The 26,629-nt window shown below is 43.8% G+C and overlaps 3 protein-coding genes across 4 annotated transcripts; all 3 read left to right on the forward strand.

The window, feature by feature from the left end:
• Positions 1–820: 820 nt before the first annotated feature.
• On the forward strand, positions 821–10,448 carry gprc5c (G protein-coupled receptor, class C, group 5, member C). 2 transcript variants are annotated; one of them, XM_079182197.1, is made up of 5 exons: positions 821–985; positions 3,510–4,556; positions 7,382–7,482; positions 8,260–8,391; positions 8,888–10,448. In XM_079182197.1, exons 2-5 carry the CDS (start codon positions 3,569–3,571, stop codon positions 8,918–8,920), a joined length of 1,254 nt encoding a protein of 417 aa, XP_079038323.1. In that variant the 5' UTR covers positions 821–985; positions 3,510–3,568; the 3' UTR covers positions 8,921–10,448. The 2 variants fall into 2 exon arrangements, with proteins under 2 accessions (XP_079038323.1, XP_079038324.1); XM_079182198.1 differs by lacking the exon at positions 8,260–8,391.
• Positions 10,449–20,143: 9,695 nt separating this feature from the next.
• oxld1 (oxidoreductase-like domain containing 1) lies at positions 20,144–22,359 on the forward strand. Its single transcript, XM_079182226.1, has 2 exons — positions 20,144–20,307; positions 20,738–22,359. The coding sequence occupies exons 1-2, from the start codon at positions 20,257–20,259 to the stop codon at positions 21,134–21,136; spliced, it is 450 nt and encodes a 149-aa protein (XP_079038352.1). The 5' UTR covers positions 20,144–20,256; the 3' UTR covers positions 21,137–22,359.
• A 1,780-nt stretch (positions 22,360–24,139) lies between these two features.
• pde6gb (phosphodiesterase 6G, cGMP-specific, rod, gamma, paralog b) lies at positions 24,140–24,570 on the forward strand (the record flags this gene model as incomplete). Its single annotated transcript, XM_079183272.1, has 3 exons — positions 24,140–24,285; positions 24,364–24,404; positions 24,494–24,570. 3 exons carry the CDS (start codon positions 24,140–24,142, stop codon positions 24,568–24,570), a joined length of 264 nt encoding a protein of 87 aa, XP_079039398.1.
• Positions 24,571–26,629: the final 2,059 nt, after the last annotated feature.

Below are 26,629 nucleotides of genomic sequence, written 5' to 3' on the forward strand. Positions count from 1 at the left end.
ATTCTATATCAGCCTTTTCCATTTAATCAGTCAATCAATTAAAACCACATTTCTTTTGAGTTTAGAGGGAATGATTTAAGTTTTGCTTCATATTTATTCTCCCTGCAGAGGCTCAGTGGCAGAAGAGCGACATTTGTAATTCATTGCTACAGCGCCACCTAGATGTGAAGTAGCATCATATCATGAAACCCAAACTGGAGTAACATCCCAAAATAATATAATTATAAAGGTGAGACTCTACAAACAATAACACACTTTGTTTTCATGCACATTTTTGAGATTTTGGTCTATTTTTCATCCATAACACGACTTCTTTCAGACATTTATTTTACTACTTTGTCTGTTTGTGTCTGTACAATCATTGTCTTAATGTCAGTCATCAGCTGGGGAGGTTTGATGGTGATATCTATGAGTTAAATGTTGTATTGTATTATTTAATGACTCCTTCATGGGACTAAAGCTCCCAAACTGCTGCAGGATTAAACTCATGTTCACCACCAGATGTCGCTACACACTAACTCTCCTCTGTCACGTGCGAGATGTTTATGTGACGCTGTGATCAAATCTGTTTATGTGACGAAAAGTAAAACTATCTCTAATAAAAACAATGAAAATACAAAAGGAAGAGAGGAGCGGTTCAATGAGATGTTGTGGGAAAGCTGCAAATTCAAGCATTAAAGTCTGCGTGTGTGTGTGTGTGTGTGTGTTATAGAGAGAGAGAGGGAGAGAGAGAGAGAGAGAGAGAGAGAGAGAGAGAAAGAGGGGGAGAGCATCGCAGCAGTCGATCGTTGTAAAACGCTCGTGGAGGATTCTTAAAACTTTCTCTTAAATCACTGAACTGAAACTTCTGTCTGGTGACTTTTTGCACGAGCTTCATCGAAGAGCGGAAACTTTTTGTGTGACTTTATTCTTATTTTTATTTGTAACTCTGGATGATTTACCGTCAACTGTGTGTAGCAGGTGAAGAAGATCAACACGCATTCAGGTAGTAAAGCATCAGATTTACCATCATGTTGTGTGTGAATGATTCAGACATTCAACGTAGATGTGTTCACATGAATCCCGTTCAGTGTTGAACACGCGGGCTCCTCTCAGTGACTCTTAAAGCTATTTGTGTCGGTTTTAAAGGAGCAGAGGAAGTGTCCGATGTCAAAGGATGTTATTCCGGATATTTAAGCACTGTTTGTGTGCAGGTTCAAGTCTTTATAATATTCATTTACGTCCCTGAACGCATCCTGAAGTGTGTTTGAATCTGTTCTTAAAGGTTTAGATACATGAAATACTTCATATTGATGTTTAAGTGCATCTGAGGAGTATAAGTAGAAGCATTAATTTGTTGGTAAATTAAATGCATCACCATAGATCTGCAGTCAGATGTGCAGGAGTTGCACCTGTGTGTGTGTGTGTGTGTTTTATGTGTGTAACAGATGAGATGGATTTATTATTGATAACAACATGCTCAGTGGGTCTAAAGTGTTCTTGAAGAACCTAAAGGGCAGAAATGAGCCGTGACGTCTCTGTGTTACCAAGTTGCGTTTAAGTACCGATCAGAACAACAAACACGTGACAGATTTAAGAACATCAAATTGATTTCTGTGTGATTGCATTAACACAAACACGTTTCTCAGGTTCCATTATAGTAACTGTTGACGAGCTTTTTATCACATCACGTGATCTTTTCAGCTGGTGGAGGTTTTTGTGTTTCTCATTTTTACAAGCCATGCTGATGAAGACCACGTGACGTGATTGAAAGCTCTGCAGCAGCTATATTAAAGGCAGGGTTGGTAATCTTCGTCAAAAACATTTTCATATTTTTTTTTTGTTGAAATTCTGTTTACATGTTTGTTTGTTTTCTTGGGATGATTCATTTTGTCGAGCTGTTGTTTTTGTCTCGGGTACAAAGAACGTAAATATTAAGCGGTGAAAAAGCTAATTGTGTTTTGCAGCTGTTGGTGCTAACAGTGCTAACAGTGTTAACAGTGCTAACAGCGCTAACAGCGCTAACAGTGTTAACATATCTTATTTATTTAAGATATTTCTTTTCAATTCTGATGTCGGACCGGCCTTTCTACATAGTTTGCCTTTCATATCGGCCAGAATGTTTCATTTCAGTACGTTATTTATATTTATTTTAGACAGAAATCAGTTAAGACACGTGTGCTCATTTGTAAATTATAATAACACTCAAAGGGTGTAATCGCATTAATATGCTATTATATGATCATTATATCAGTGGCATAAAATTGCAATAACATTGATTATTGCAATTATTTTTGGTACCTGCCAGCGAATATTTTCGTGTCGTTTATCCGTCACCAAAACCGCTTAGTTAGGGTTTGAAAAAACATCCTGGTCTGGTTTTAAATAAGTTATATTGCAACGTAACGCGACGTAACGTCATGTGACACGGCGTCAATCGACATGATGTCGTCAGGCCTCCTGAGTGAAAGTCCTCTGTTTTACTTCTCGTTCTTTAATCACTACGTCCGTCACTCTGAGAGTCTAACAATGATGGATTTACATACAAAGCCTGGTGCGACTCACACAGACACTAAAGGCCAAACGTCTGTATTTGACGACTGGGAGTGAGAACTTGGTGTAGTTCAGGGCCTAAAGTAGTCTAATCAGACGTTTTATCTCTTTTGTATGAAAAGGAAATTCCTCAGTTTCACATCAAAGTCTTTAGTTCTTTAGGTCGTCTGAAGCTTGTGAGATATTTGGAAAGCCAAACTGCTGTCGTGTTCTTTCATTTTTTGTGTGTGTTCCTACCTTGAGCTGGCAGAAATGCAAACATGCCATAAAACATTTGGTCCTTGAGCTTTCCACGGTAACAGATGAGGAAATAACTTTGTTTGGAAGGCCTGAAATCTAGAGATGAACACCGATAACTACGTGCGTGATTGGAGGTCACGCCCCGAATGCAAACAAACATATTAGCAGTGAACTATAGTCTACGGAGGGAACGACAGCACAGCCACAAAACCAAAGGGACCAACCAACTCACGGAGAACCAGAAAAGGTGGATTTCTTTGTTTCGGGAAAAGATTTTGAGTCACAGGAAGTTAGAAAGACCGAAACCTCCGCCGCCCACACTCCCATCGATGTGGCCCAGAGACTCACTCCACTTTAGGGTTAATGCACTTTCACCACATCGATTCTGTTGTAGTCACAATGTACAGAAGCAATATTTGTCGACCGATTCTATTAATGATTAACGGCAGAGTTGGGAAGAGTCCATAGTTTGACATTCCTCTGATATTTTAGGTGGCTGCCGAGGTCTCTGAGCTTTCTGACTCTTTCCAGCTCTGAACAGTTAAGTCATTTTCCGTGATGAAGGTTTACACACCACGTGTTTCTGTGTGTGTACTGACTCACATAAGTGTAATATTTGCTTTATTGGGTGGAGACAACAGTATCGTAATGCAGCATTGGTGACGTATTTAAGTCTTTGTTAAGATCTGTCCACATCCAAAGGTTCTCAGACTGTCACTGTTCCTCCGTCTGTACAGGTGCCGTCAGGATCCCAGAAGAACTCGTCCAAGCTGAGCTCTGGTCTCTCCCAGACCCCATGGCTACTAACAGCACCCCTCAGGGCTGCGGCCCGAACCTGGACTCCCTCTATTACAACCTGTGTGACCTTAACGCCGCGTGGGGCATCGTGCTGGAGGCCTTCGCGGCGGCCGGCATCGTAGTCTCCTTTGTGCTTTTCATCTCGCTGCTGGCCAGCGTGCCCTTCACGCGGGACAAGAACCGCAAGAGCTCGGTGGCGCTCCACGCCTGCTTCCTGGTCTTCACCGCCGGCCTCTTCTGCCTGACCTTCGCCTTCATCGTGGGAAAGGACTTCTCCACGTGCGCCTCGCGGCGGTTCCTCTTCGGCGTGCTGTTCGGCGGCTGCTTCGCCTGCCTCCTGGTGCAGTGCGTGAGGCTGAACGTCCTCGCCCGGCAGAACAGCGGGCCCCGGGCTTGGGTCTTGTGTCTGGCGGCGGCGGGTCTGTGGCTGGTGGAGGTGGTCATCAACACGGAGTGGCTGATCATCACGGTGGTGCGCCACCCGTGGGGGCCGCTCAACGCCACGGCAGAAACCGGCAGAGCCACGGCCACGCCTTGCAACGTCGCCAACGAGGACTTCGTCATGGCGCTGATCTACGTGATGACCCTGATCCTGGCCGTGGTGGTGGCGAGCCTCGCCGTCATGGCGGGCAAACACAACCAGTGGAAGAAGGACGGCGCCTTCATCCTTCTGACCAGCGGGGTCTCTGTTGGCATCTGGGTGGCGTGGATCGTCATGTACGTCTACGGGAACGAGAGGAGAGGCGGGCCCACGTGGGACGACCCCACCTTGGCCATCGCCTTGGTGGCGAACGCGTGGGCCTTCCTCGTCCTCTACACGATTCCTGACATCTGCACCTTGACCGGCGACGACGAGGTCCCGCAGAGCTTCGGGGAAGACCTGTACCCGAACCGAGGAGTCGGCTACGAGACGATCCTGAAGGAGCAGAGCTCCCAGAACATGTTCGTGGAAAACAAGGCGTTCTCTATGGACGAGCCCAAACAAGGTGCGTAGCCTGCTGCTTATTTCACCTTTTAATCTTTGTTAATGTGCAGTTTTTGTTAACGGAGCTCAAGCCTCCATCGTACTCATTGTTTCGGTTGTGTGGTTTATATAACATCAAGAAGAATTGAGAGCTCACCGCTTTTTGAAAGGGTGTACTTGCATTATTGTGCTATTATATTAGCATTAGCATCATATTAGCATTATATCAGTGGCATAAATGGCAATAACATTGATTATCGCAATTATTTCTGGAACAATATATCACCCAACATAAGTAGTTATCGTGACGGGTTTATTTGGGCTGCTGTTTGTAAATGTTAATGATTTTAAACTCTTTGTATTCTCTCAGCTATGACATCACTCTGGTCTTATGCAAAGCGTTGTCAGTTCCTTTTATTCCCTGTAAAGCAAATATTTGCCTGGTCAACAGATAGTTTGTTTAGTCTGTGAGGTCACAAACGTTCACTTTGCACAGTTTCACACAGTCTCCTCCCCGACTGCACTTCACTCTCTGGAAGTTCCTTAAAATGACGTATTGCATCATATTTTCTGATTCGTCTGGGAACGTTGAATCGTACGTGTCGTCTCCCGTCGCTGCAGGGACTGTTTGTGTTACAATGTGTTCACCACAGAACACACACAGTGACCTTGCACCGACGAACGCTGAGTTCAAAGCCCTCAAAAACCTGAAAACAGAGCGATTACCCTGCAAAATCCTCAAAAGGCTGATTTGCATCGATGTGATGAGCCCACAGAACCCGAGACGCTCTCGTCTGAGTCCTGATCCGATGCGCTAAACGAGACCAGAACACTGAGTCTGTCTCCTCTCAGGTTGATCACAGACGGTGTTGTGTGGCTGCTGGTGTCCTCGAGGGTTACAGAGAGTTCTTTCACCAGTCTGTCAGCTCGAGTCACCGAGGTGGAAAATAACTTTGTATTCAAGTTTGTTTTCAAAGTGTTTCCATTCTGGGAGAACGTTTGAAGCTTTTTCTCTGCAACATTCGAGAAAGGAAATCACACTTTGTGCCCCGGCCACGTTTATGGAACAATAGAAGAGTTTGTTTAAAGATTCAGCTGTGATGTTCAACATGAGATAAATGTGGTCGACGTGCAGAACAATCTTCACTTTTTCACACATTTAAATGACTTTAAGACACAGAGAGATGCAGGGAGGACGTATTTCTGTAGTCCAACAGGAAGTTGGTGTCACACTGGTCCAGTTCGATTGGATTTTGGGTTATTGCAGAAAATAATCTCTAAACGTTAATGATTCTGACAGGTTATGTTCATCAAGATCGTCTTCACTAATGAACTCCACGTTTATGATGTTTGAAGTGTAGCATAAGAAGCTAACGTCTAACCAAAAACACATGTAAGAAACACATTGACTTAGAGACGAGAGAACAGGAAGTGAACTCATTCTGACTCATTTCTGTGTTTTAGGATTCATTTTATCATATAAAGAGTTTAGATTCATTTAAAACAAGAGTTTCATTCTGTCTTTCTCTTTCTCTCCATCCTTTGTTTTGTATTTCTTCTCTTTTTCATCCCTTCTTCCTCCCAGCCCTTATATTCTCCAACATGCGATCTGAAAGGAAACTCCATAAAGCTCGAGATTTGTTTGTTAAGATTATTATAATTAAAATTATACAGCTGTTGTGTGATGTCACAACTCTCATATCTGGTGCAGCAACATTTTGACTTAATGCTTCCTCATTAACTCCCTCAGATAGCTCACCTCTGTGACTAAAGAGTCAACAACAGTCGCGATAGGACCGTCAGAGTTTCGGTCAGTTATTCAGAGGCAGCGTGTCGTCTGAATCATTCCCGTTAATGAGCGTCCCTATCACCAACACTCCCACTCTTGATTCCCAGCAGAAGCATCACGCCTTGTGTTTGCATCATCTCCACAGCAACATGAGGCGTGGCGACAGTTTCATCCAAGAGGAGAATATTTGACGTCGGGGGAGACTCAAAAAGAGCGACGACGCATCTCTCACATCCATTCCTCCGGGTTTTTATTCTGCTGATTAAGTATCTGAAGGGATTGTTGTATACAGACACGGAATGAGGCCCTAAAGATGTCACTCAGAGGGCTTATGATCAAGAGAGACTAGAGTCATTTTCTCACAGACTTCTATACAGCCAGAGGAGTCGCCCCCTGGTGGACATTAGAGAGAATGCAGCTTTAACACACTTTTCAGAACTGGACTTTTTCGCCTGGTAGGCAGTTTGCTGCTGTTTGTAGCACAGTTAGCACTTTATCATATCAAATGCAACTACATTTATAAAAGTGACAAGTGAAAAAAGCGAACCACACTAAGCCATATTTAGCCATATTTTTCTTAAACAGCAAGAATACACGTGGATATTTCCATAACTTTTCAGTTTTGTTCTCATCAATGCTGTACCACTATTCCTACATAATGAACACTTTATCTACTATATTTTTTCTATAGATTATAATAAATGGGTGATTTTATTCTCCTGTGTGTCGTGTTTGGTGTTCCTTCCTGTATTGTGTGTGTTTTCTGTGTCTCATTAGTTAATTAGTCCCTTGTGTATTTAGTCTTGGTGCTCCGCTGTCTTTCAGTTCGTCCAGCCTGTGAGAGTTAGTTAGAGTTCGTCTCTCGGAGTTTTGTGTTGCTGGTTTGTTTCCTGGAACTGTGCCGATATGATGGAAACGACATCGTTTTGGTTCAACTAAGGGATTTTATTTTGACTGGTCGCCTGTAGGTTCTAATCAGCTGTGACTGCTGTGAATCAAAGAGGCTTGTTGAGGGGGACAAATTACTAACGTGTGTCGTCCCCGTCTGTCCATCACAGCGTCCAAGCCGGTGTCTCCGTACAGCGGCTACACTGGGCAGCTGCGCGGGTCCGTCTACCAGCCCACTGAGCTGGCTCTCATCAGCAAAGCGGTGGCAAACGTGAGTATTTGTTTGCAGAGACACACATTTGAATGTGGCCTAGAGAGCGTATATATATATATATAGAGCTGGTTCACGCTCGTGTGTCCGGTGGGAGGAAAATGATTATTGAAATAAAGAGCAGTTTGAGGAAACAGTGAAAACAAACGTGAAGGTTCACTGTGTGAGCAGCAGATGATTTCATCTTTAAGGGCAATATTTTACCAGAAGGATCATAAAAGGACCAGATTATATTTTGACATCTATTACATGATACATGATAGTTTTAATTGTCTTAATAGTTGGAGATGTTCCAATACCTTTCTTTGGTTCCCAATACCGAGTCGTGATCCGATACCGGTCCGTTAAAAACAAAACAATAAAGCAGCGTACATGGAGCTCTATAAATATAATAATAATAAATTAACTTCACTTTATTTATTAGCATCTTTCAAAAGCAAAGTTACAACAGAGCGAAGTAATGAAAGATTTGGGAAAAGAGACAAATCAATTAGCAAAGCAGCTAATACATTTACAAACGTGAATATAAACAATAAAACGTATTAAAACAAGCAGACAAAACAGTAAGAAATACGAGTAAAAACTAAATAAACCATTTTTTTTTAAAGCATTAGAATCAGGAATTAAAAGAAGCTTTGAGGAGTAATTTCAAATGGAGCAAAGAGACGAATCATGGACGTGCACCTGAGCAGAGATAGATTACACGTTTGGCCTCTGAGGTTCTTGAGTTCTGGTAAACGGTTTATTGGATGTTTGTGTCACGGGGCCGATGTGCAGCACCCTCCGGAGGCCTACGACATCATCATCCCCAGAGCGTCCACCCACTCAGCAGCCGACAGCGGGAGCAGCACGCCGTCCACGCACGCCGAGGCCGGCGGCGCCGCTCACACTCAGACCAACGGGAACAGCGTAGGTCGCCTCCTCGCTCCTCGCTCCTCGACTCCTCCTGTCCCCCCCCCCCCCCCCCCGACCTCTCAGCTCCTGCTGTAACCATGGCAACTTCTTCTACCGGTTGACCATGAATCACTTCTTTGTCTGTTTTTTTTTCTTCTTCTTCTTTCTTACCTGCTGGAGCTCTCTTTGTCTTTCACCTCGTCTGGACTCCGTTCACTCTGTTCTTCCACCTCTTCAGTGGAGAAGAAATGTTTTTCCATATTTCTCTGTACTGAACATGTGTCCTCTAAATGTCCGACTGTGAGTATGAAACGCTCTCCTCGAGTCTTTAAAGGTGTTTCTGAAGAGGCTGTGACCTGTAGTCAGGTGTGGAACACGTGCTTGGTCGCCTACAGATTTGAATCGTCTGTGACTGTGGATCAAAGCTGCCCCCCCCCCCCTCTAGTTTAAACTGTTATCATGTAAAGTCTCATTAACTGCTGTTTGATCAACCGCCTCTCTTCTTCTGCAGGGGAACGGTCTTCATAGGACGTCCCAGTGGTGAACACGCCGACGCTCTCAACACCTCCTCACATTAACTTCTGGTCTTTTCGTTTTGCTCTCGCTGACTGTGTGTTCTCTGGTCCTCTAAGCTGGATCTAAGAGGACCAGACATGTAGAGCTAAACCCCCCCACACACACACTGATGGAGAACAAACCTTCTATTGACTGGCTTCGTCTGTGCCGGCCGGGTGTCAGACAGTGTAAAGCTTCATCTGGACGTCCGAACAAAGACTTTCTGCTTCGGTCGCCGGACTGTGAGCTCTCTGCTGGACCCAAATGACACAGATGAAGAGTGACGCTGCTGACGCCACAAATATATGACATCCCCCCCCATCCTCCCCCCCCCCCCCCCCCCCCATCCCCCATCCTCCCCCGAAACACACCACAAACAAACCTGCAGCACCGGTGGAACTTTATTGACTCACTTAGGATTGTGAATATTGTTAATAACCACAAAGGTCACACATGAAATGGAGCAGCTGGTGTTGGATTGATGTAAATATGTTGTTAATGTGTTGTACGCTGCATGAAGGCATTGTATGAATATGTATATTTAATACTATTTATAGCACTACTGTGTGCTATTTGATGATTTAATCTTATTTCTACCGATCAAACAATCACGCAAATAGAGTTGAAATAGAGTTGAAATAGAGTTGAAATAGAGCTATTTTCACCGGTTTATAACGCTCGATGTACGTTCTCACCGAAGGTTTCTTCATTTATCTTTCTATAAAGAAAACGCTTGTGTCCATATTCCTAAATAAATATGTATCTGCAATGTTCACTGACAGCAACATTAGAGAAGCTTTTTCATTTTAGCCACAGAAAAGCACCCTCAAAGCCTCATGGGAGTTGTAGTCAAGGGATTTATCACAAAACCATGAACTATTCACTCTGCAGTCTTCTATAGGCTGTGTTGTCTGAGTGTTCACTGAGATCTTACTGGTTACTCAAAGCTAACTCCCATCATGCATTGTGCAGACAGGGATCGTTCTAGATTAAATCTCCTGGTGCTGATGGAAACATCTCCAGGAAGAGATGTTGGCATATTTGCATATCTGCAAACAACTCAAATCCAGCTGACAGTCGTCTTTTTGGATGTTATAAAGTGCGTCTCTTGCTCTGACTGTTGCTTTCGGCGCGTTGATGCATTTCATTTGTGTGTCCACCAAGAACACGGCTCCTAATTGACCTTCCATTGCCGTTATTTACGAAATATGATAAAACAGGCAATTTGTGTCCGTGAACACGAACCAACAGATTACATTTCGTGACTATTTCACAAACTGCCGTGACGCCGGGCTGGAACAGAAAAATGCAAGTTCTATGCAAATTCTAACGAAAGGAAACAGGAAACAGTCGACACAACATTTGGTTTAGTTATCGAGAGAAAACAAATGTGTCATGTTCTAACTTTTAGAAAGACAAACGAGAGAAACCCTTGAAGAGGAAAGATCTCACAGCTTCAGCCTTTGGCTTCATGTGGAGCCACCGTGTGATATGACTTTAAAATACAGCAAATAAAGATCCACTTGTTATGAATCGTGCTTTTTCTGATTGATGTTTGATGTTCTTGTGAGGTGATGAGGGCAGTCAGAGGGTGTAACAGGAAGCGTCCTGTATTCTATGGAAGAAGGATGCATTTATGAAACATGTCCGGCATTTAACTATTTACCACATTCATACTTCATCTCTTTGAATAAAGCTGAAGTCTTTGATTGTAACGTGAGCCAGACGGTTATATTTGTTCCACACACATCGTGACTGTGGTTCAAACAGGTCCAGTGTTTGGTGAGATTAAATAACAGCAGGAACACACAATTCAATCATGTTCGTCAACACATTTATTGATCCGGGCCCACTGACTTCAGATGGCTGAATTCACCAATGTGGTCAGAGGAGACGGAAATACTCCATCATGGTTTCAGTTATCTGTTTCCTACGATGCCGAGCGTCCGACACTGAAGGGATTAACGCAGAGCAACGTCTCTGCTTAGGACAAACTACATTTATATATTCAAATGTAAGAAATATATCCACAAATAAACGTACAAACCTGACGTCTATCACTTCTTAAAGGGCCTGTGTGTGTCATGTCAGGGGATCTATATGTTTTTTCGTTAGCGTACTTTAACTAAGAATCGGAGCAGGAGGCGGAGTCCGACATGTTGCACCATCAAGCTTCTACAGCAGCACAGAACAGACAAACTCTCAGAGAGCTTATTGATGGAGGCGTCGCCACAGTTTGGGAAAAGGTGAAGAGTGGAGGGTGGAGTTCAGTTGATTGCAATCTGCAACTATAACCAAATGCTACACATTGTCACTTTAAGGATGGACACATTTCACTAATGATATACTAACAATCAAACCAGGAGGTAGTTAGCTTAGCTTAGCATAAACACTGGAAACCGGGGGAAACAGCTAGCCTTGTTCCCTTCAGCAAGAGCAACAGATGAGGAGTCTCTCTAACAGACAGACGAGATGTCGTGTAGATCCAGAAGTTATACAAGTATCAGGCAAAGTAAAACACATTTGAATGGAGTATTTTATTCTATTTGACCCATTGAGACGGACATTTTTCTATTAAATGTGATCACATTTACTAGCAGTTTACAACATTATCAGTTGCTGCTAGACCTTAATCTACCACATGCGTCCCTCTGATCATACAAGAACAGATCCCGACCGCCTCGCGCTCATATCTCTCGTGTCTTTATTGAACTGGCTCGAGCTGCTGGTCTGTGATTTACAGGCGATCCGACTGCTGTGGCCTGATAACCTCCGAGTCTCTGAGGAGGTGATTCACGGACACATCAGCCGGCCCTGCTACGTGGACTGATTCTCACTTTGAACATGATGGACGGAGCAGTAAAAGTTCTGCAAAACTATACTGCTGCAGACCAGATAAGACACGTTGAAGAAGATAAATGGAATATGCAACAATATGCTTCGTCTTTTTCCTCCTTTTTTTCCATGCAGCTGCTTCTGTGATAATGTTCCGGCTCTGACGTGTATTTATTGTACAGAAGGCAGCAGCAGCAGCACTAATATATCATGTGAGGTCTGCAGGGTGAACAGAGGACACGCAGCTCTTCACTTCCGGCCTGGTTTAGATTAGATTATACGAGCGGCTCCTCGTGAGGCCAAACGCTCCTACTGATGGACGGATGTGTGTGATTCATGGTGGACGGCAGGATTTCCATTTGAGGATGATGAGGGAATGAGACGCAGCTACGAACAATGATGTCTTATTAAAAATGATTAAAGTTATGACTATTTATTGGATTCTTTTCATTATTTACATCTCGTATGTGAGATTTGTCACAAAGCCTGCAGCGTAGTTCCTGGAGGGTTTCAGGGGTTTACTAAAGCCAGAGCTATGTTTAAATCTAAATCCAGTGTCTTCTTCTTCCTGGTTTCTATATATATATATATTTATATCTTGGACATTAAAAAAAGAAACATGGAGTGATGATGGATGGACCAGTGCTGGTTGACCTCCATCACCCTGCAGCCATCTCTCTCTCTCTCTCTCTCTCTCTCTCTCTCTCTCTCTCTCTCTCTCTCTCTCTCTCTCTCTCTCTCTCCATGATGATGTGACAGTAGAGGTGTGAACCTCTGTTTGGTCGCTGTGTGTCCGGGGGAATATGGAACAGCAGTGTCAGGAGTGTGAGAGCTAACGCCTCACTGTGAGAGCTAATTGGTGCTAGAAGCCATCAGCGTCTGCTTCCTGCTGATAGCAGCATGTATCCAAGACACCGAGCGGTTTTGTCCCAATTAGTTATGGTGACACACAAACATGGCGTGTGATGGAGCTCAGGAGAAAACCGTGGTGACACGAGAGGAAGCTGCTGTGAGAAGCAGCCTCTGGTATCTTTAACGTAATGTCATCAACACACTCTCCACTCGGTGCAATAGAATCTATTCAAGCAGCCTCCCCGGTGTTCATTTCAATGTTTTGTACAGTTTGTCAGCGGTGGAACAATAGTTGCATCTTCTGTTTATTTATATTTATTCATTGTGGTTACGGGACTGTAAAGTACGACATATATCAAAGTAGTGGAGTAAAAGTACACAGTACGTACTTTTTGGGCCACTTGGGGGCTAATTTACGGCGTTCCTGGGAGATCAACACAAGCAGATGAAGAAAAAGCTACCTGCAAAAATAACTTAGCATGATGTTCATTTAGTAAATGATGGTCCATTTAGAGTCAAACAGACCATAAAGCAGGGGATGCTTTAGGGGCGGGGCTACACAGTGATTGACAGGTCTCTACCAGAGACCATATACGGCGTCTCTACGTCACTCCTCCTCAGTCCAGATGTGGTCGCTTCATTGGCCGAAAAAAGCCAAGATGGCGACGGCCAAAACACCAAATTTCAGGCTTCAAAACGGCAGCGTATAAACCAATAGGTGATGTCACTACGACTACGTCCACTTCTTATCTACAGTCTGTGGCATCAGTGCAGCTTTAATACTGACATTAAACTGCCTCAGAGCTTGTTTTAAAGTAACGCTCTTTAGTAAATCTACTTCCATGACGGTATTTTTCTTTCGCTGTTGTTTACCCCGTTAAGGCACCGACTGAACTCGGCGTAGTTGGCAGCCAGACCAGAACCCAGAGCTCCGGCACTTCACAGAGTCAAAGCACCTCTGTCTCTCCAAAATAAATACCCCCCCCCCCCCCCCCCCCCCCCCAAACCTCGCTCCCACGGCTCAACGCTCCACCTCTCTGGTTCTCTTGTGATGCCCTTCTTCTAAACCAGCCTGTTGTTGATTAACAGCTTCACATGCTGCTGCTCACTCACAGGTCTGAGCGGTTGCAGGTGTTCAGTGAGCGAGGTGTCGGTATCCGGGGCCACTGATTGGTCGATGCACCTTCACTGAAACCCGTTCTTCTCGCATTCTTCATTTTGCAATGACTCAACCGGTGCAGACCTCTGTGTGACCTGCAGAATGATTTACCAGCAGCTTGACCCGACCTGTTCTCGGGGTAAACAGAGTGGGTTCACTGAAAGAAGAGAAGATGAGTCTTTATCGATCCATGAACACAGAAATGGCTTTTTACAAAAACCTTTTAAAACTTCTCAGTAGCTCTTGTAGATAATCCTTTATTCGACTCTTCCTCTGGTCCTTGTTGGCCTCGTTACCGCCACGTCCTCTGAGGGAAAAGCCTTTGTGGTGTCATGGAGGTCATCAACATCTTCTGAGACCCTGAGCATACGACACACAACCGTGTTCAACCTTTACACTCCAATAGATTCACAGTTTACTATGATTGGCATCTACCATTTTCAGCAGTGCAGCATTTACCAACATTAAAAATGGATCCTTTGTACATGTACCAAAGGTACTTTGTATTTATATTTGTCTGTCTCTAATTCTTTTATGAATATATATATATATCAAATAAAAGACATCGTCAGCAGTTCGAGACTAGAGAACACCAATAGGAGGAGACATTTTGACTGAACAGGTGACACTAACGATGAGAATCACAACGACCCTGAAACAGAAGCAGATCCTCCGGCTTGTGACCCAGAAATGGATTTCTTCTTGAAGAAACGTCCTATTTCCTCAAATGCATCTGGAGGAGCGAGGGGTCGAGGAGGCAGGCCGGAGGAGCTGTGAGGAGGAAACACCGGTGCGTCCTCTACGGAAGTGCTTTCTGCACACGTAGACAAATAAAAAGGTGTGACGTGCAGCTGCAATGATCTCAAACCACAGCTGGACTCTGCAAATGTAACGGCTCCTTTTTGTTTTCATAAGTCCTGTTTATCTTGTTTCAGAGCATGAATCAGACTTTCTGTAGCTCCTCACGAGTCTCCGCTCGGACCACATTCACCCGATACCGGTGTCTTCATACTGAATGTAGCTTCACTGCTGTAATCCTGACACGATGTGTACGAGTGTTAACAGCTGCGGACGTTAAATCATTATGACAATAAGAACAGACTCTTAAATTCAGCACTTTATCGTCACACAGACAGACTGTGTTCATGTGTATAATATATATCAGTCACATATAGTATACGTCACTCTTTATTTGTATGAATACTTTTCATACAAACATTTATCACACGATAAAATATATAAAGTCTTTCTCACATTTAGCCTGTAAGTGTGTGTTCTAGATCAAAAATGTGTGACAACCGATCGTTCTTGTCACATTATGCCACGTTGAAATTGAATTAATGTATATATATATATATATATACACATATATATATCTTATAAGTCATAAAATGGGGTCTAACTAAACAATGGACAGCTGATCAGCGTCATATTTAATAGACGTCGCTTTAAAATGTCGCTCTGAGGCGAGGATGTCTCAGTTGTTAAATGCCTGTTGCCTCGACTCCTTCTTTCTCATTTTGTGCCTCCTCAATTCCTTTCCTTGTCCCCTCGTGTCCTCGCTTCTTAGTCCCGCCCATGGGAGATGCGAGCGGAGGAGGTGAGGAGGCAAGGAAAGGAATCGAGGAGGCATCACACAGAGAAAGACCCAATGTGAAAAAAAGATCACAGAAATGTAACAAACGTTAACGACGTATGTTGATTTCTGAGCAACATTGTTTCTACTTTTCCTTTGTTTCTTGCTGCTCTTCCTGTTTCAGCCTCCTGACGGACGCAGCAACACGTCTCTGCTGACTCCTGACCAGCAGTGACTGTTTCAGGTGTGTTGTGGACGCGTCACTCGGGGTCAGAGAACAGGGAGGTCTTTGTAGCTTCAGGACAAAGCTGCTGCTGTGAGTCGCAGAGGAAGACCTTGATGAAGGACACCTGAGCAACAACACACCTCGCTGATACGCTGTTTCTTTAACGCAGCCGGTCACATGTTGAGCTCGTCCTTCTTGCGGATACACAAGAGGAAAAGCTGCTGATTGGGTGAATTTCAGCACATAAAGAGTTTTCAGTGAAACAGGAAAAACCTTGTTGCCACTTTTCCCCGTTTTAAAGGATTAGAGGAGCTGTTTGCTCAGACTGTTGACACAGCTGCAGCTAGAAAACACTTCCTCAGGCTTTAAGCACCACAAGAGGAACGTTACAGGAGCTCAGATAACCTGACTTACAAACCGGTGTTGTTTCACATTGAAGCATTTCTGAAATTCTCTTTTTGTGTTTGTTTTTCTCTTTTTGGTCATTGTGAGTCCGTTTGTGGTTGTTTTGTCCCTTTTTATAGCTGTTGTGAGTCTTTTTGTGTCTCTTTGTGTCTCTTCCTGGTTCTAAATGTCTATTTGAGTGACAAGTTATAGATGACAGTCAGGGGGGGGGGGGGTCCTGACACTTTGGGCCCCTGGACCTGAGCCCGGTCGGCCCGTTCACTAGTCCATCATGGCAACAAGTTGTTAGAAATACTGAGCAGGATTATCAGCGATCGAGTTAATCCCTCTTCATGCAGAACGCCTGCAGCCAGAGCGGCGCTGAGCTTTCTCTATTTCAAGAATCCCTCAAAACAATTTGTGCATTAGAATCCATCAATGAAGGTTTATTTCCTCTGACAGTCTACTGCTACGCTAGCAGCTAGTTTAGCAAGTTAGCATGCTAACATTTGCTGTTTGGCACTAAACTCAGTGTATAGCTGAGGTTGATGGGAATGTTTGGGAAAGTTTTGCAGGTATTTGGTCCCAAACTTTGACCTGATGAAGTAAAAATCAGACAATCACATAAAGTTATTACAATCCATCCGGAGAAGAAGATGAATGTCTGAACCAAATATCATCAGTCAATCCGGGAACTGTTTAGAATATTTCACTCAAAACCCACGAATGTCAACGTAATGGTTGCTCAATAACAAGTCAGCGGATCACCTTCAATATCTGTGTCACATTTCACGACAGTCCATCCAGTAGTTTAGATGGTTTGTTGTGGACCAAAGTGTTGGACTGACCTGTTACAGACGTCTTGCAACGCTAAATAACTTCGCAGAGTATACGATAAGGGCTATTAGCAAAGTTGTCATCTTTATACGTACAATCTTATCTTTGTGTCAACTTCCACGGAGAGGAATAATGTTGATCCTCCAGGATTTCCCTCAGAACCCACGGGAGTCCTCAGGCCACAGTTTGGGAACCGCCCGGTCATGTGAAAAGTTACAAAAGTATGAAACTGAATCCCAAACGGTCTCCCTCCCTCGAGTGTTTGTCATGTGCCCGACTTAATCTGTCTTTCCTTCAATCTGCAGGCAAAGGGCCCCTCAGGAAACGCCTGCCGGAGGTGAAGTAAGGCTCCGGGGTTTCCAAGGAAAAGGTGTTGAGAGAAACCTAATCCTGCAGCGGGGCTATGGGGGGGGGGGGGGGGGGGGGGGGGGGTGAGCCTCCTCAGTGCTCACATACCCGACATACTTAAAGAGATTCTTCTGAGCTGACCTACACAAGCTGATACCAAGCACACTGCTGGATCATCTTAACCATGACCTATATCCAATCTCTTCGTGCACGAATTAAACTCTTTTTGATCGTGTTATGTCATAATGTGGTACCTGTACACAGAGTACACACAGTCAGTAGTAGAGGAAGTATTCAGATACTTAAAGCTACTACAAGCAACTTTAATTAGTTTATTCTGGTGGTCCCTGTGGACTGAAGGGGTGGGGGGGGGGTAGAGTGTTTCTGAGCACCAGAGTCTCTTTAGAAAACCTCTAATTGTACTGCAGCAGGTCTGACAGTCTGCGCCTCTCAGTCCTGGTTCTGGTTCTCCCGTGCCTCCCTTCCCACCAGCGGGTCCAGCAATAGGGCCTGGGTCTGCAGGGCACTCAGCTCTGGGTCTGTCCACGGTGGACCAGGTCTCTGCTGGAGGATCCGGGTCTGTCCACGGTGGACCGGTCTCTGCTGGAGGATCCGGGTCTGTCCACGGTGGACCAGGTCTCTGCTGGAGGATCCGGGTCTGTCCACGGTGGACCAGGTCTCTGCTGGAGGATCCGGGTCTGTCCACGGTGGACCGGTCTCTGCTGGAGGATCCGGGTCTGTCCACGGTGGACCGGTCTCTGCTGGAGGATCCGGGTCTGTCCACGGTGGACCAGGTCTCTGCTGGAGGTTCTGGGTCTGTCCACGGTGGACCAGGTCTCTGCTGGAGGTTCTGGGTCTGTCCACGGTGGACCAGGTCTCTGCTGGAGGATCTGGGTCTGTCCACGGTGGACCGGTCTCTGCTGGAGGTTCTGGGTCTGTCCACGGTGGACCGGTCTCTGCTGGAGTCTGAGCTGAAGGAGTAAAACCAAACGTTGGTGTTTCATTTTGACCTCTTTACGGATCGTCTTTGTGTTGGGTTCTAAGTAGAACCTTCTGAAAGGGTTCCAGCTGAAACCTTTATTGAAGGTCTATTCTGTTGTCTGCACTCTAACTGTCCCACTCAGCTGATGAGACTCTGTGAACACTTTTAATATCCTCATCATGACGTCGTCCTATAAATAGAGTTCAATCTATTCCGTCCTTCTCGCAGGATGAAATATGAACCATCAGACTCGCCTCATGACAACAGAAACCTCTGTTATGATGCTGATTAATGCATTGAATGGTGAATCATTGAAGTCTTTGTTCACACAGTGTGTGTACTCAGCTTCCTTTTATTTGAGATTACCAGAGATCTGTTCCTTCACAACAATATCAGCAGCCTTTCAGTGGCGGTTTGCTTTATGCGGCGTAATAAAGGTCTGCGTTTCTACGACTGAGGGAGAAACCGGTCCTCGGGGTGAAGTGGCATTGTGAGCCTCTGGTGAGATAACATGCCCCACCACACACCTGGTATCTGCTGCCAGGCCGAGCAGCTGCCGTGTTTCCACACCACGTTACCATGGATGTGGCCTGCAAACACTGAGGCCTGTGGGGAGCTCAGACTGCTTCTCTTCCACACACACACACACACACACACACACACACACACACACACACACACACCAATCTCCTCACGCATCAGTGAATGGGTCAAATAGTGAAGGAACCGGCAGGTTACGGTACAGAACCGTTGAAAACACAAAGAAAAAAAACGAGATCAAAAGAGGGTTTACTTTCAGTCATGAGCATAAAGGAGTCGTTTCACGGAGCAAATCTGCTTCACTGTGGTGTTAATGCTCTTTCTGAGCAGAGAGACATATAATACATCTAAATGTAGAGCAGTGGACATACCTCAGGCCAAACAAACATCTACTCAGCCTCTAATAATGGTTTCTGCTTTCATTATGTCACCAACGTATGATCTCAGCTTCAGTACAGGTGTGTGGGAAACATATCAGTTCCTCTGAAAGTCTCAAGTCCTGACGGTTGTTTTAGATCCTGAACTAGTCAGTAACTAGACGGTTAGAAAAGGACATTTACAGAATGATTTTAATATATATATATTACTTTCAAATAAACACCTTTATGCGGTTACAGTACAGTCAATTGTCATTTCTAATATGAATGTTGTTGCTCTCTGAGTTTTTACATTTAAATGTGATAATCCGAGGTGTCATGTGATGACTGTGTGCTTTAACTCTTGCTTTCTGCAGGACAATAAAGATTTGATTTAAAAAAAAAACTAATGTTTGGGTAGGGCGGCTTCCTGGACTCAAATAGAGTTTGTTTGAGGTGCTCTTTGGATACGGACACATGAAGACAGAAAAACACAAAAGCAATTTATTTTTAAACAATTAAAATGCCTTTATTGTTATGACATTGCCATAAAAACCTGCGTCAAGGAAAGTCATTGATGAAATGTGTGACATAGGCATATTGACACAGAGAAAGGAAATAAAGGAAAAACAAACAAATAGGCCCCGATCATAGTGTTGAGTCTGTTTGGCTGAATTATACATTTAGCTGATGACGTGAGGCACATTCACTCCTCTCAGCTGCAACAATACAAAATAACATGAACCCACACAAACTCACTTATCAGATCATATATCATTGAGTAAAGGGTAAATAATATGTATTATAATATAGTTTAAGATATTCATCGATATATTTTATTTATATGGCGTTAGTATCAGTAATCGCTTGATGTGATATGTGTGTGATGATCTTTATTGTGAGATCACGCAGGACAAACAGGTGAAACACCGACACCTGCTGGACACAGACTGATAATGCAGCTCGTCTTCTGGGAACCGCCCCCTAAATCTGTTCTGCGCTTTCTATTGGTTTACATTCAGAATAGTGCTATTTCATTGGTCACATTATTTCCAGGGCGCCAATCAACGTTTTTGTTTATAGCTACACACAAAGGTCATAGTCCGGGACGATTTGCTAGCTTGCTGCGGTGGATTTTAACGTGCTGGAGGAAAACAACTTTATAACATCTACAGTTCAGAGAAAATGAATCACACAGACGCGTAACCGAGCCTCGTGTTTACCGCGACGATGCTGTGTGTGGGTGTAAATGTGGCGAGGTCGTCGTTGTCTTTACAGAAGGTTGGTAGCTAAGCTAACGGTAGCTAAGCTAACGGTAGCGAAGGGTCACACTGTTGGGTAATATTAACAGTATACATTAACGTTAATTGATTAATTATACAGAGTTATGTGTGAGATGATAATAGTAATGGCTGCAAGTTAAACTGAAATATAATATTACTGAAACTTACAAACAATTCAACTACAATGACATCACAGCCCTGTCTCCCTTACACCTACAAATACATGAACTTTAGATTCAAGATTCAACTTTATTGACATGTGCTCAGAGCACAAGCTGCAGCATAGTGATGGGTTCGCTGTCCTCTCTAACTGCCACCTATCAAAGATTTAAATACTTAAATAAACCGGTTAGAAGAGGAGAATACATGACTGCATGGAGTGTTGACAGAGTTTGATTATGATCATTTTTCATCGTGCTGTCTTTCAGCTGTGCATCCTCTCCCTGCTGCACACGAGACATCGGTCCCATCTCTGCCCGGTGCCGTCGTGGAGGAGAGGCCGACGCAGCCTCTCTGCTGGACCGGGTTCTCCTGGACCGGGTTCCTCTGCTCCTTCAACGCCGACGGACTCCTCCGACTGCTCTGAACCAGAACCCGGCCCCGTCGCCTCCCCCTGGTCTCCTGAGGACGGTCCGCCGCCGGCTCCCACCCACTGCTGCATGAGCGGCTGCCACAACTGTGTGTGGATCGAACACGCGGAGCAGCTGCTGGCGTACTACCACGACGGAGGGGACCAGGCGCTCGCCGCCATCGAGGAGAACGTCCTGGATGAGAACCTTAAAACTTACCTGAAGATGGAGATACGACTCTTAAAGAAGAAGACGTGAGGGAAGCTTTCACTGCCAGCGGCTTCGACCACAGCGTCGGCTGAGTGTTGTGAGCGTTCGTAGTAACGGTTTCATCACTTACTGACACGCTGCAGTCACTGCTTTTACCTCCTCATCTCATCACTCCCTCCTCCGGTGGCTCACACTGGTCACCTCTGCAGAATATTTCAGAGAAGTGACACAAGCTGGCAGGATCTTATTATAGTGACTTTATCCATCGATTCTATTTGTTTTGATATCACTCTACTCTGAACAGCTGACATCACTACGACAAAGCCCGACAGGAAACAGGATCAGTCAGGTGATCAGACAACAAACCAACAGTTCATCTGGAGGTAAAAGTGAAGCAGAGCTCTCCTGAAAGGATGAACATAATCCGTCATGGAGCAGTAGCACCGAGGTTAGAACGGTCAACGTTGAAGCAGAAAGTTTCTCTAAACTGACTTTCAGTCTGTGAAAATGTTTCCATGTGACTGTTGCTCCTCAATAAGTTTGAATAACTGGAGATGTGTTTGGTCTGATTGGCTGATCTCTCCTGTTTCTGAGTGACGTCTGGTTCCCTGATGTCAGCCGTTAGTAGTGAGTGTTGTTACTGACAGGAAGTGTTCCTTCAGTGTTTCCTGTTTCCTCTCATTACTGGTGGAACCGTCACAGAAATCTGTTCTTTATTTCATGAGGTGCTTGACGTGGTGGCATTTTAAAAGTGCATGTTTTTAATAACTTGTGTTTTTATTAACATTAGTTATGTTTTTAATAACATTGGTTATGTTTTTGTGGCCTTGTTAGAAAATCCATTTGGTTTATTTGAACTCTTTTGATTTATCTTCGTGGTGCTTTAGTCATGAAGCACATTTTGCACATTTTGTTTTATTTATCAGAAGTTTGAACTGAAGTGTTGAAAACATATTTGTGTTTTCTGATCTTCATTATATTTAAGAGTATATTTTGATTATGTATTTTAAATTTATTTATACGAGTTGTTTGTTAAATAAATCTGTCTGTCTGTCTGCTGTCATGAGAGTGAAGTATAATGTCTGATCATGACAAATGAACAACTCAAACTTAAAATGATATAAATAAAAACAGCATCTTGTATCTAAAGATAAACCATCAGCTCTATATCACTCATATAAACTGCACAAGACATTCATAGACCTCATCACCCTCAGTGTTCATGCTGGTGACTGTTTATTATTACCATCTCATGTGAGAGCACGACAGCTTTTAAGGCATTAAATAAAGCAGACTGGCTAATGTCACAGATTTTCATCCAGAAAACTGACTTTAAATGATTCTCCGATGACCGTGCACATCTGTACACTCTCCCCTTTGTTGGACCCAAACCCCCAAACACGAGGCCCGTTGACATGAGGAGCCGGGAGGCGGGCGCGTCTGTAATCTGGTGCCGGCTCAGCGTATATAAGAGGGGCCCTGAGCCCCGGCCGGCCCTCACAGCGAGCCCAGCGTAGAGCTCCTCACATCTGCTGCGCTCACAGCGACTCGTCCGGCCGTCCTGCTCCCGAGCAGCCGGTGAGTAGACGCTCCGCCACACATCGCCAACACCAACACACACTCACTGAGGGTCAGAGGGAACAAAATCAGAGAACCGATGGAGGTCAGTGGAGATTTATGAGCTTTACAATCTTTATACTTTAGAGCGGAAAGGATCTGAAAAGATGGAGAAGAAACAGAATGGTTGAGAGGACAAAGGGTCTCGTTGACTTCAACACACTTTCCTTCATTCAAGAGAAGACAGAGATTCTCAAATATCATAAGAAGTAGCTGTCTGATGGAAGAATTACAGATTATAAGATGTAATACGTGGCTGCAGCGTCACTGTTGGACATGAAAAGTCTGAATGTTTTACCAGTGTGGACAATGTTATGTTTAAATATGCAAATGAGGCATTATCCTATTAATTGTGTGTTACCTTGTTTCATTTTGTTGACATGTAGTCAAAGCTTTTTACAAATGGAATTTTAAATATCTCTTTGTGTCACTTCATAAATCAGAAAATACTGTCAACAACCATTAAACAATGTCCTCCATGTTGTTATTAATAAATGTATAGATGAGTGTGTGAGTGATGTGTGAACCTTCAGCACACAGAGAGGAGTGAACGTGTAACGTTTGGTGTGTAAGAGCTGCTGAAGATTTATCATCAGAGTCTGAGAACAAACTCATTGAGAGAAAACGTCCTTTAAAGAGACGTTTAGTTCATTACAGACGTTTAGAGACTCTACAGGTGAAGAGGGTCAACACATGAACTCATAGATGTCACCATGAAGCTTCACCACTTCATCACTCACATTAAGAGGATTGTTTAATGTATTACACGTTTTCTGAAACGTTATGTTTAAATATGCAAATGAGGCGTTATCTAATGGTAACTTTTGGTGAATTTAGGAGAAATCTACAGACGTAAACAGACAAAGTAGTAAAATAAATGTTTTCTTTCCACTCGCCTGAGAGAAGACGTGTTATGGAAGAAAAATAGCACAAAATCAGCATGAAGAACAATGTTCCATCACCTTCATTGTGATAGAAAGCCGCTGTGTTAAGCCTCGCTCAGGACGGATTGATCATTTAGACCCTCAGAGCGTGCTCAGCAGATCTCTGGGTTGTCCTTTCTCTAATGAGATTACATTTAGCTTGAAACAGAGAAGGGGGGGGGGGGGGGTCCTTATTAACTTGAGCCAGGGATTATGGGAAATTGGGTCATCCTCACAGAACAAGGTAGTCCACCTGAGACATTCAATCAGTGTGAAATGTGAGTGTAAGTCCTGGTGTCAGATCAGTGAGAGGATTAATGTCTGTAATGTCAGACAGAGGTGACAGCGGCCGTGCGCTATCAGTCCCATGAAACCAACACTTCATCCCAACATGGAACCGACTTTAGTCTTTCTTCCTTTTTCAAAATGAAAGAGGCCTTCATCACGACGACCGCCCCTCAGAGAGGCAAAGCCAGCAGTCTGCTCACAAGACAACCACAGCCGCTGAGAAATGAACCTGGAGCCGCCCAAAGCCGAAATCAAGTCGGCCACCCGGGTCACCGGAGGCCCCGCCACCCCGCGCAAGGGCCCGCCCAAGTTCAAGCAGCGGCAGACCCGCCAGTTCAAGAGCAAGCCTCCGAAGAAGGGAATCCAGGGGTATGTCTCCCATGATGCACTTTGTTTTCTTCCTTTGAGGTTTAGAAATATCGTGTGTAATTGTTTTGTTCTTTTCAGATTTGGTGATGACATCCCGGGAATGGAGGGCTTAGGCACAGGTGAGTTCCCTTCAGGCTGCTCATGGGTTGCTGTGATCTGCGTGGGATCTGAATAACCTCTGCCTCTTGTTTTTTTGTTTTTTTTGCAGACATCACTGTCATTTGCCCCTGGGAGGCCTTCAACCACCTGGAGCTGAACGAGCTGGCCAAGTACGGCATCATCTGAAGCCCTTTTCCTGCACCTTCACCGCCGGGATTCACGGGACACGTCCGGACACTTCAAACCCAACTTGTCCACACAAATGTACCGCAACGAAACGTAACAAACACAAAAAAAATGGAAAAAGAGAAAAAGAAATCTACAAAAAAACACCGGCCCTCTTTCACGGGATTCTTCTTCTGACCCGAGAGTTCACGACCTCTGCTCACGTTCAGCATCTCACATCCTCACTCGATCTCTAAACTCCTCCTCTCCTCTCTCACTGCTCTTCCTTTTTTATCTCCCTTTTTCTTCTTTTTTATCTTCTCACGGACAAAACATGAAACAAGCAAGGCAGCCCCTCACGTTGAGTTTAAGAGACAGACCCGTGGAGAGTGTGTGTGTGTGTGTGTGTGTGTGTGTGTGTGTGTGTGTGTGTGTGTGTGTGTGTGTGTGTGTGTGTGGGAGAGGAGGGGGGGGGGGGTTCCTGCTTCATCCACGCCGGACGAGTAAAATGCAAAAATCTGAATTCTGTAGAGACGGACAGCAGCTTGAGCTCAGTGGTCCTCATCATATCCCTCTTTTCCCTCAGGATACATTCATCTCCACCAGCTATGTCTTTCCTCTAAATCTTCTTCCATCATAGATGCATGTGGTGTTCACATCTTAAAAACCAGCTGAGAAGAGAATAAATGTCCCGACAGAAGTGTGTATCGTTCTGCTTCATCATTGTGTTCGCTTGTGTTTGATTTCCCTTCTTATCTGTTTAATATTAATGTATATGTTTCATGTTTATTCCTACCGCTTTCACTGTGTGTCTGTGTCTTTAAGATCAATGTTGTAGCTTTCATCCATCATTCAGTGTTACGTTCATCTGTTCTTCATCGTTTCATCTCCGCTGTCCTCGTCATCGTCACTGATGCTTCGCTCTGTTCATGTTGAGACGTTGAAGAATTACCGATCTGTTGTTCACATGAGATCAGCGCGAGCACAGCTTGAGTTACATTTAGCTTTTCCTTTTTCATTTTCTGTTATCCTGACTTCAAATCGAGAAGATAATAACAAAGCTGTTGCTGTATGTTGTTGCCTGGTGATGGAAGAGTTGCTGGATTTGTCTTCATAAATTATGTTTACAATGTGTGCAGAGTGTCTGATGTTTGACGGAGCGTTGTCCTCTCTACAGGAGGAGAGAAAAATAAAGCATAAAAACAGGAACGTGAAGGTGGAGATTTATTTATTATCTATTATTATTCATTATTATTCAAAATGGTTCCTGAGATTATGAGTGTGTATTTTGATATATATATATACATATACATATATATATATATATATATATATATATATATGTATGTATATGTATATTGGGTTTGATAGTTGTTGCTCTCATACAGTTTTTCAACAGTAGGTTTGGGTGATGTGATCTCTAAGAAGCCAAATATTATTTGACATTTATTGTTAATTATATTCAAGAACTTAAAAAACAACCCACACAACAAATACCAGAAGAAAATGTAGGTTGCATTATATAATATTGTATGTAACATTATTTAATATCATATATCAGCTCTCCATATCATGACATTATAGTAGTGTTACTATGTATATTAGATTACAAACAACAGCAATCACATCACAACTATTTAAGATTATTGCAACTCATTTATATAAAATATATGACAGTTATAGGAAAAGGAGGATTCTTACTTTTATACTATATGAACATCACCTCTCTCCATAGACCTAAATGAAGTAGTGGTGTTGCTAAAGTTGAGCATGTCATACTTACAGTGCACACTACAGCTTAAACAAATGATATGAATGATGCCCAGAGACCCAGGACCCAAACAGTACTGCTGGTGTGTCTCTGATAGTATTTAACACAATTGTATTTATCATGTGAGTACAATAGGCGCTAAAATGATGAAGTTCTAGATGTATCTCTATAAGTCAGGGCCACACATTTCCAGTCAATAAAATGATATGTCCTCTCCATTGCAGTTGTAGTACAACATGTACCCACTACATTTACAATGACAAGTGGAACGATAAAAAACAAGCTTGTTTCGGCCGTGCTCGTTTCGGT

The sequence above is a fragment of the Pholis gunnellus genome (genome assembly GCF_910591455.1).
Source record: "Pholis gunnellus genome assembly, chromosome: 21".
In the NCBI taxonomy this organism is placed as follows: Eukaryota; Metazoa; Chordata; class Actinopteri; order Perciformes; family Pholidae; genus Pholis; species Pholis gunnellus.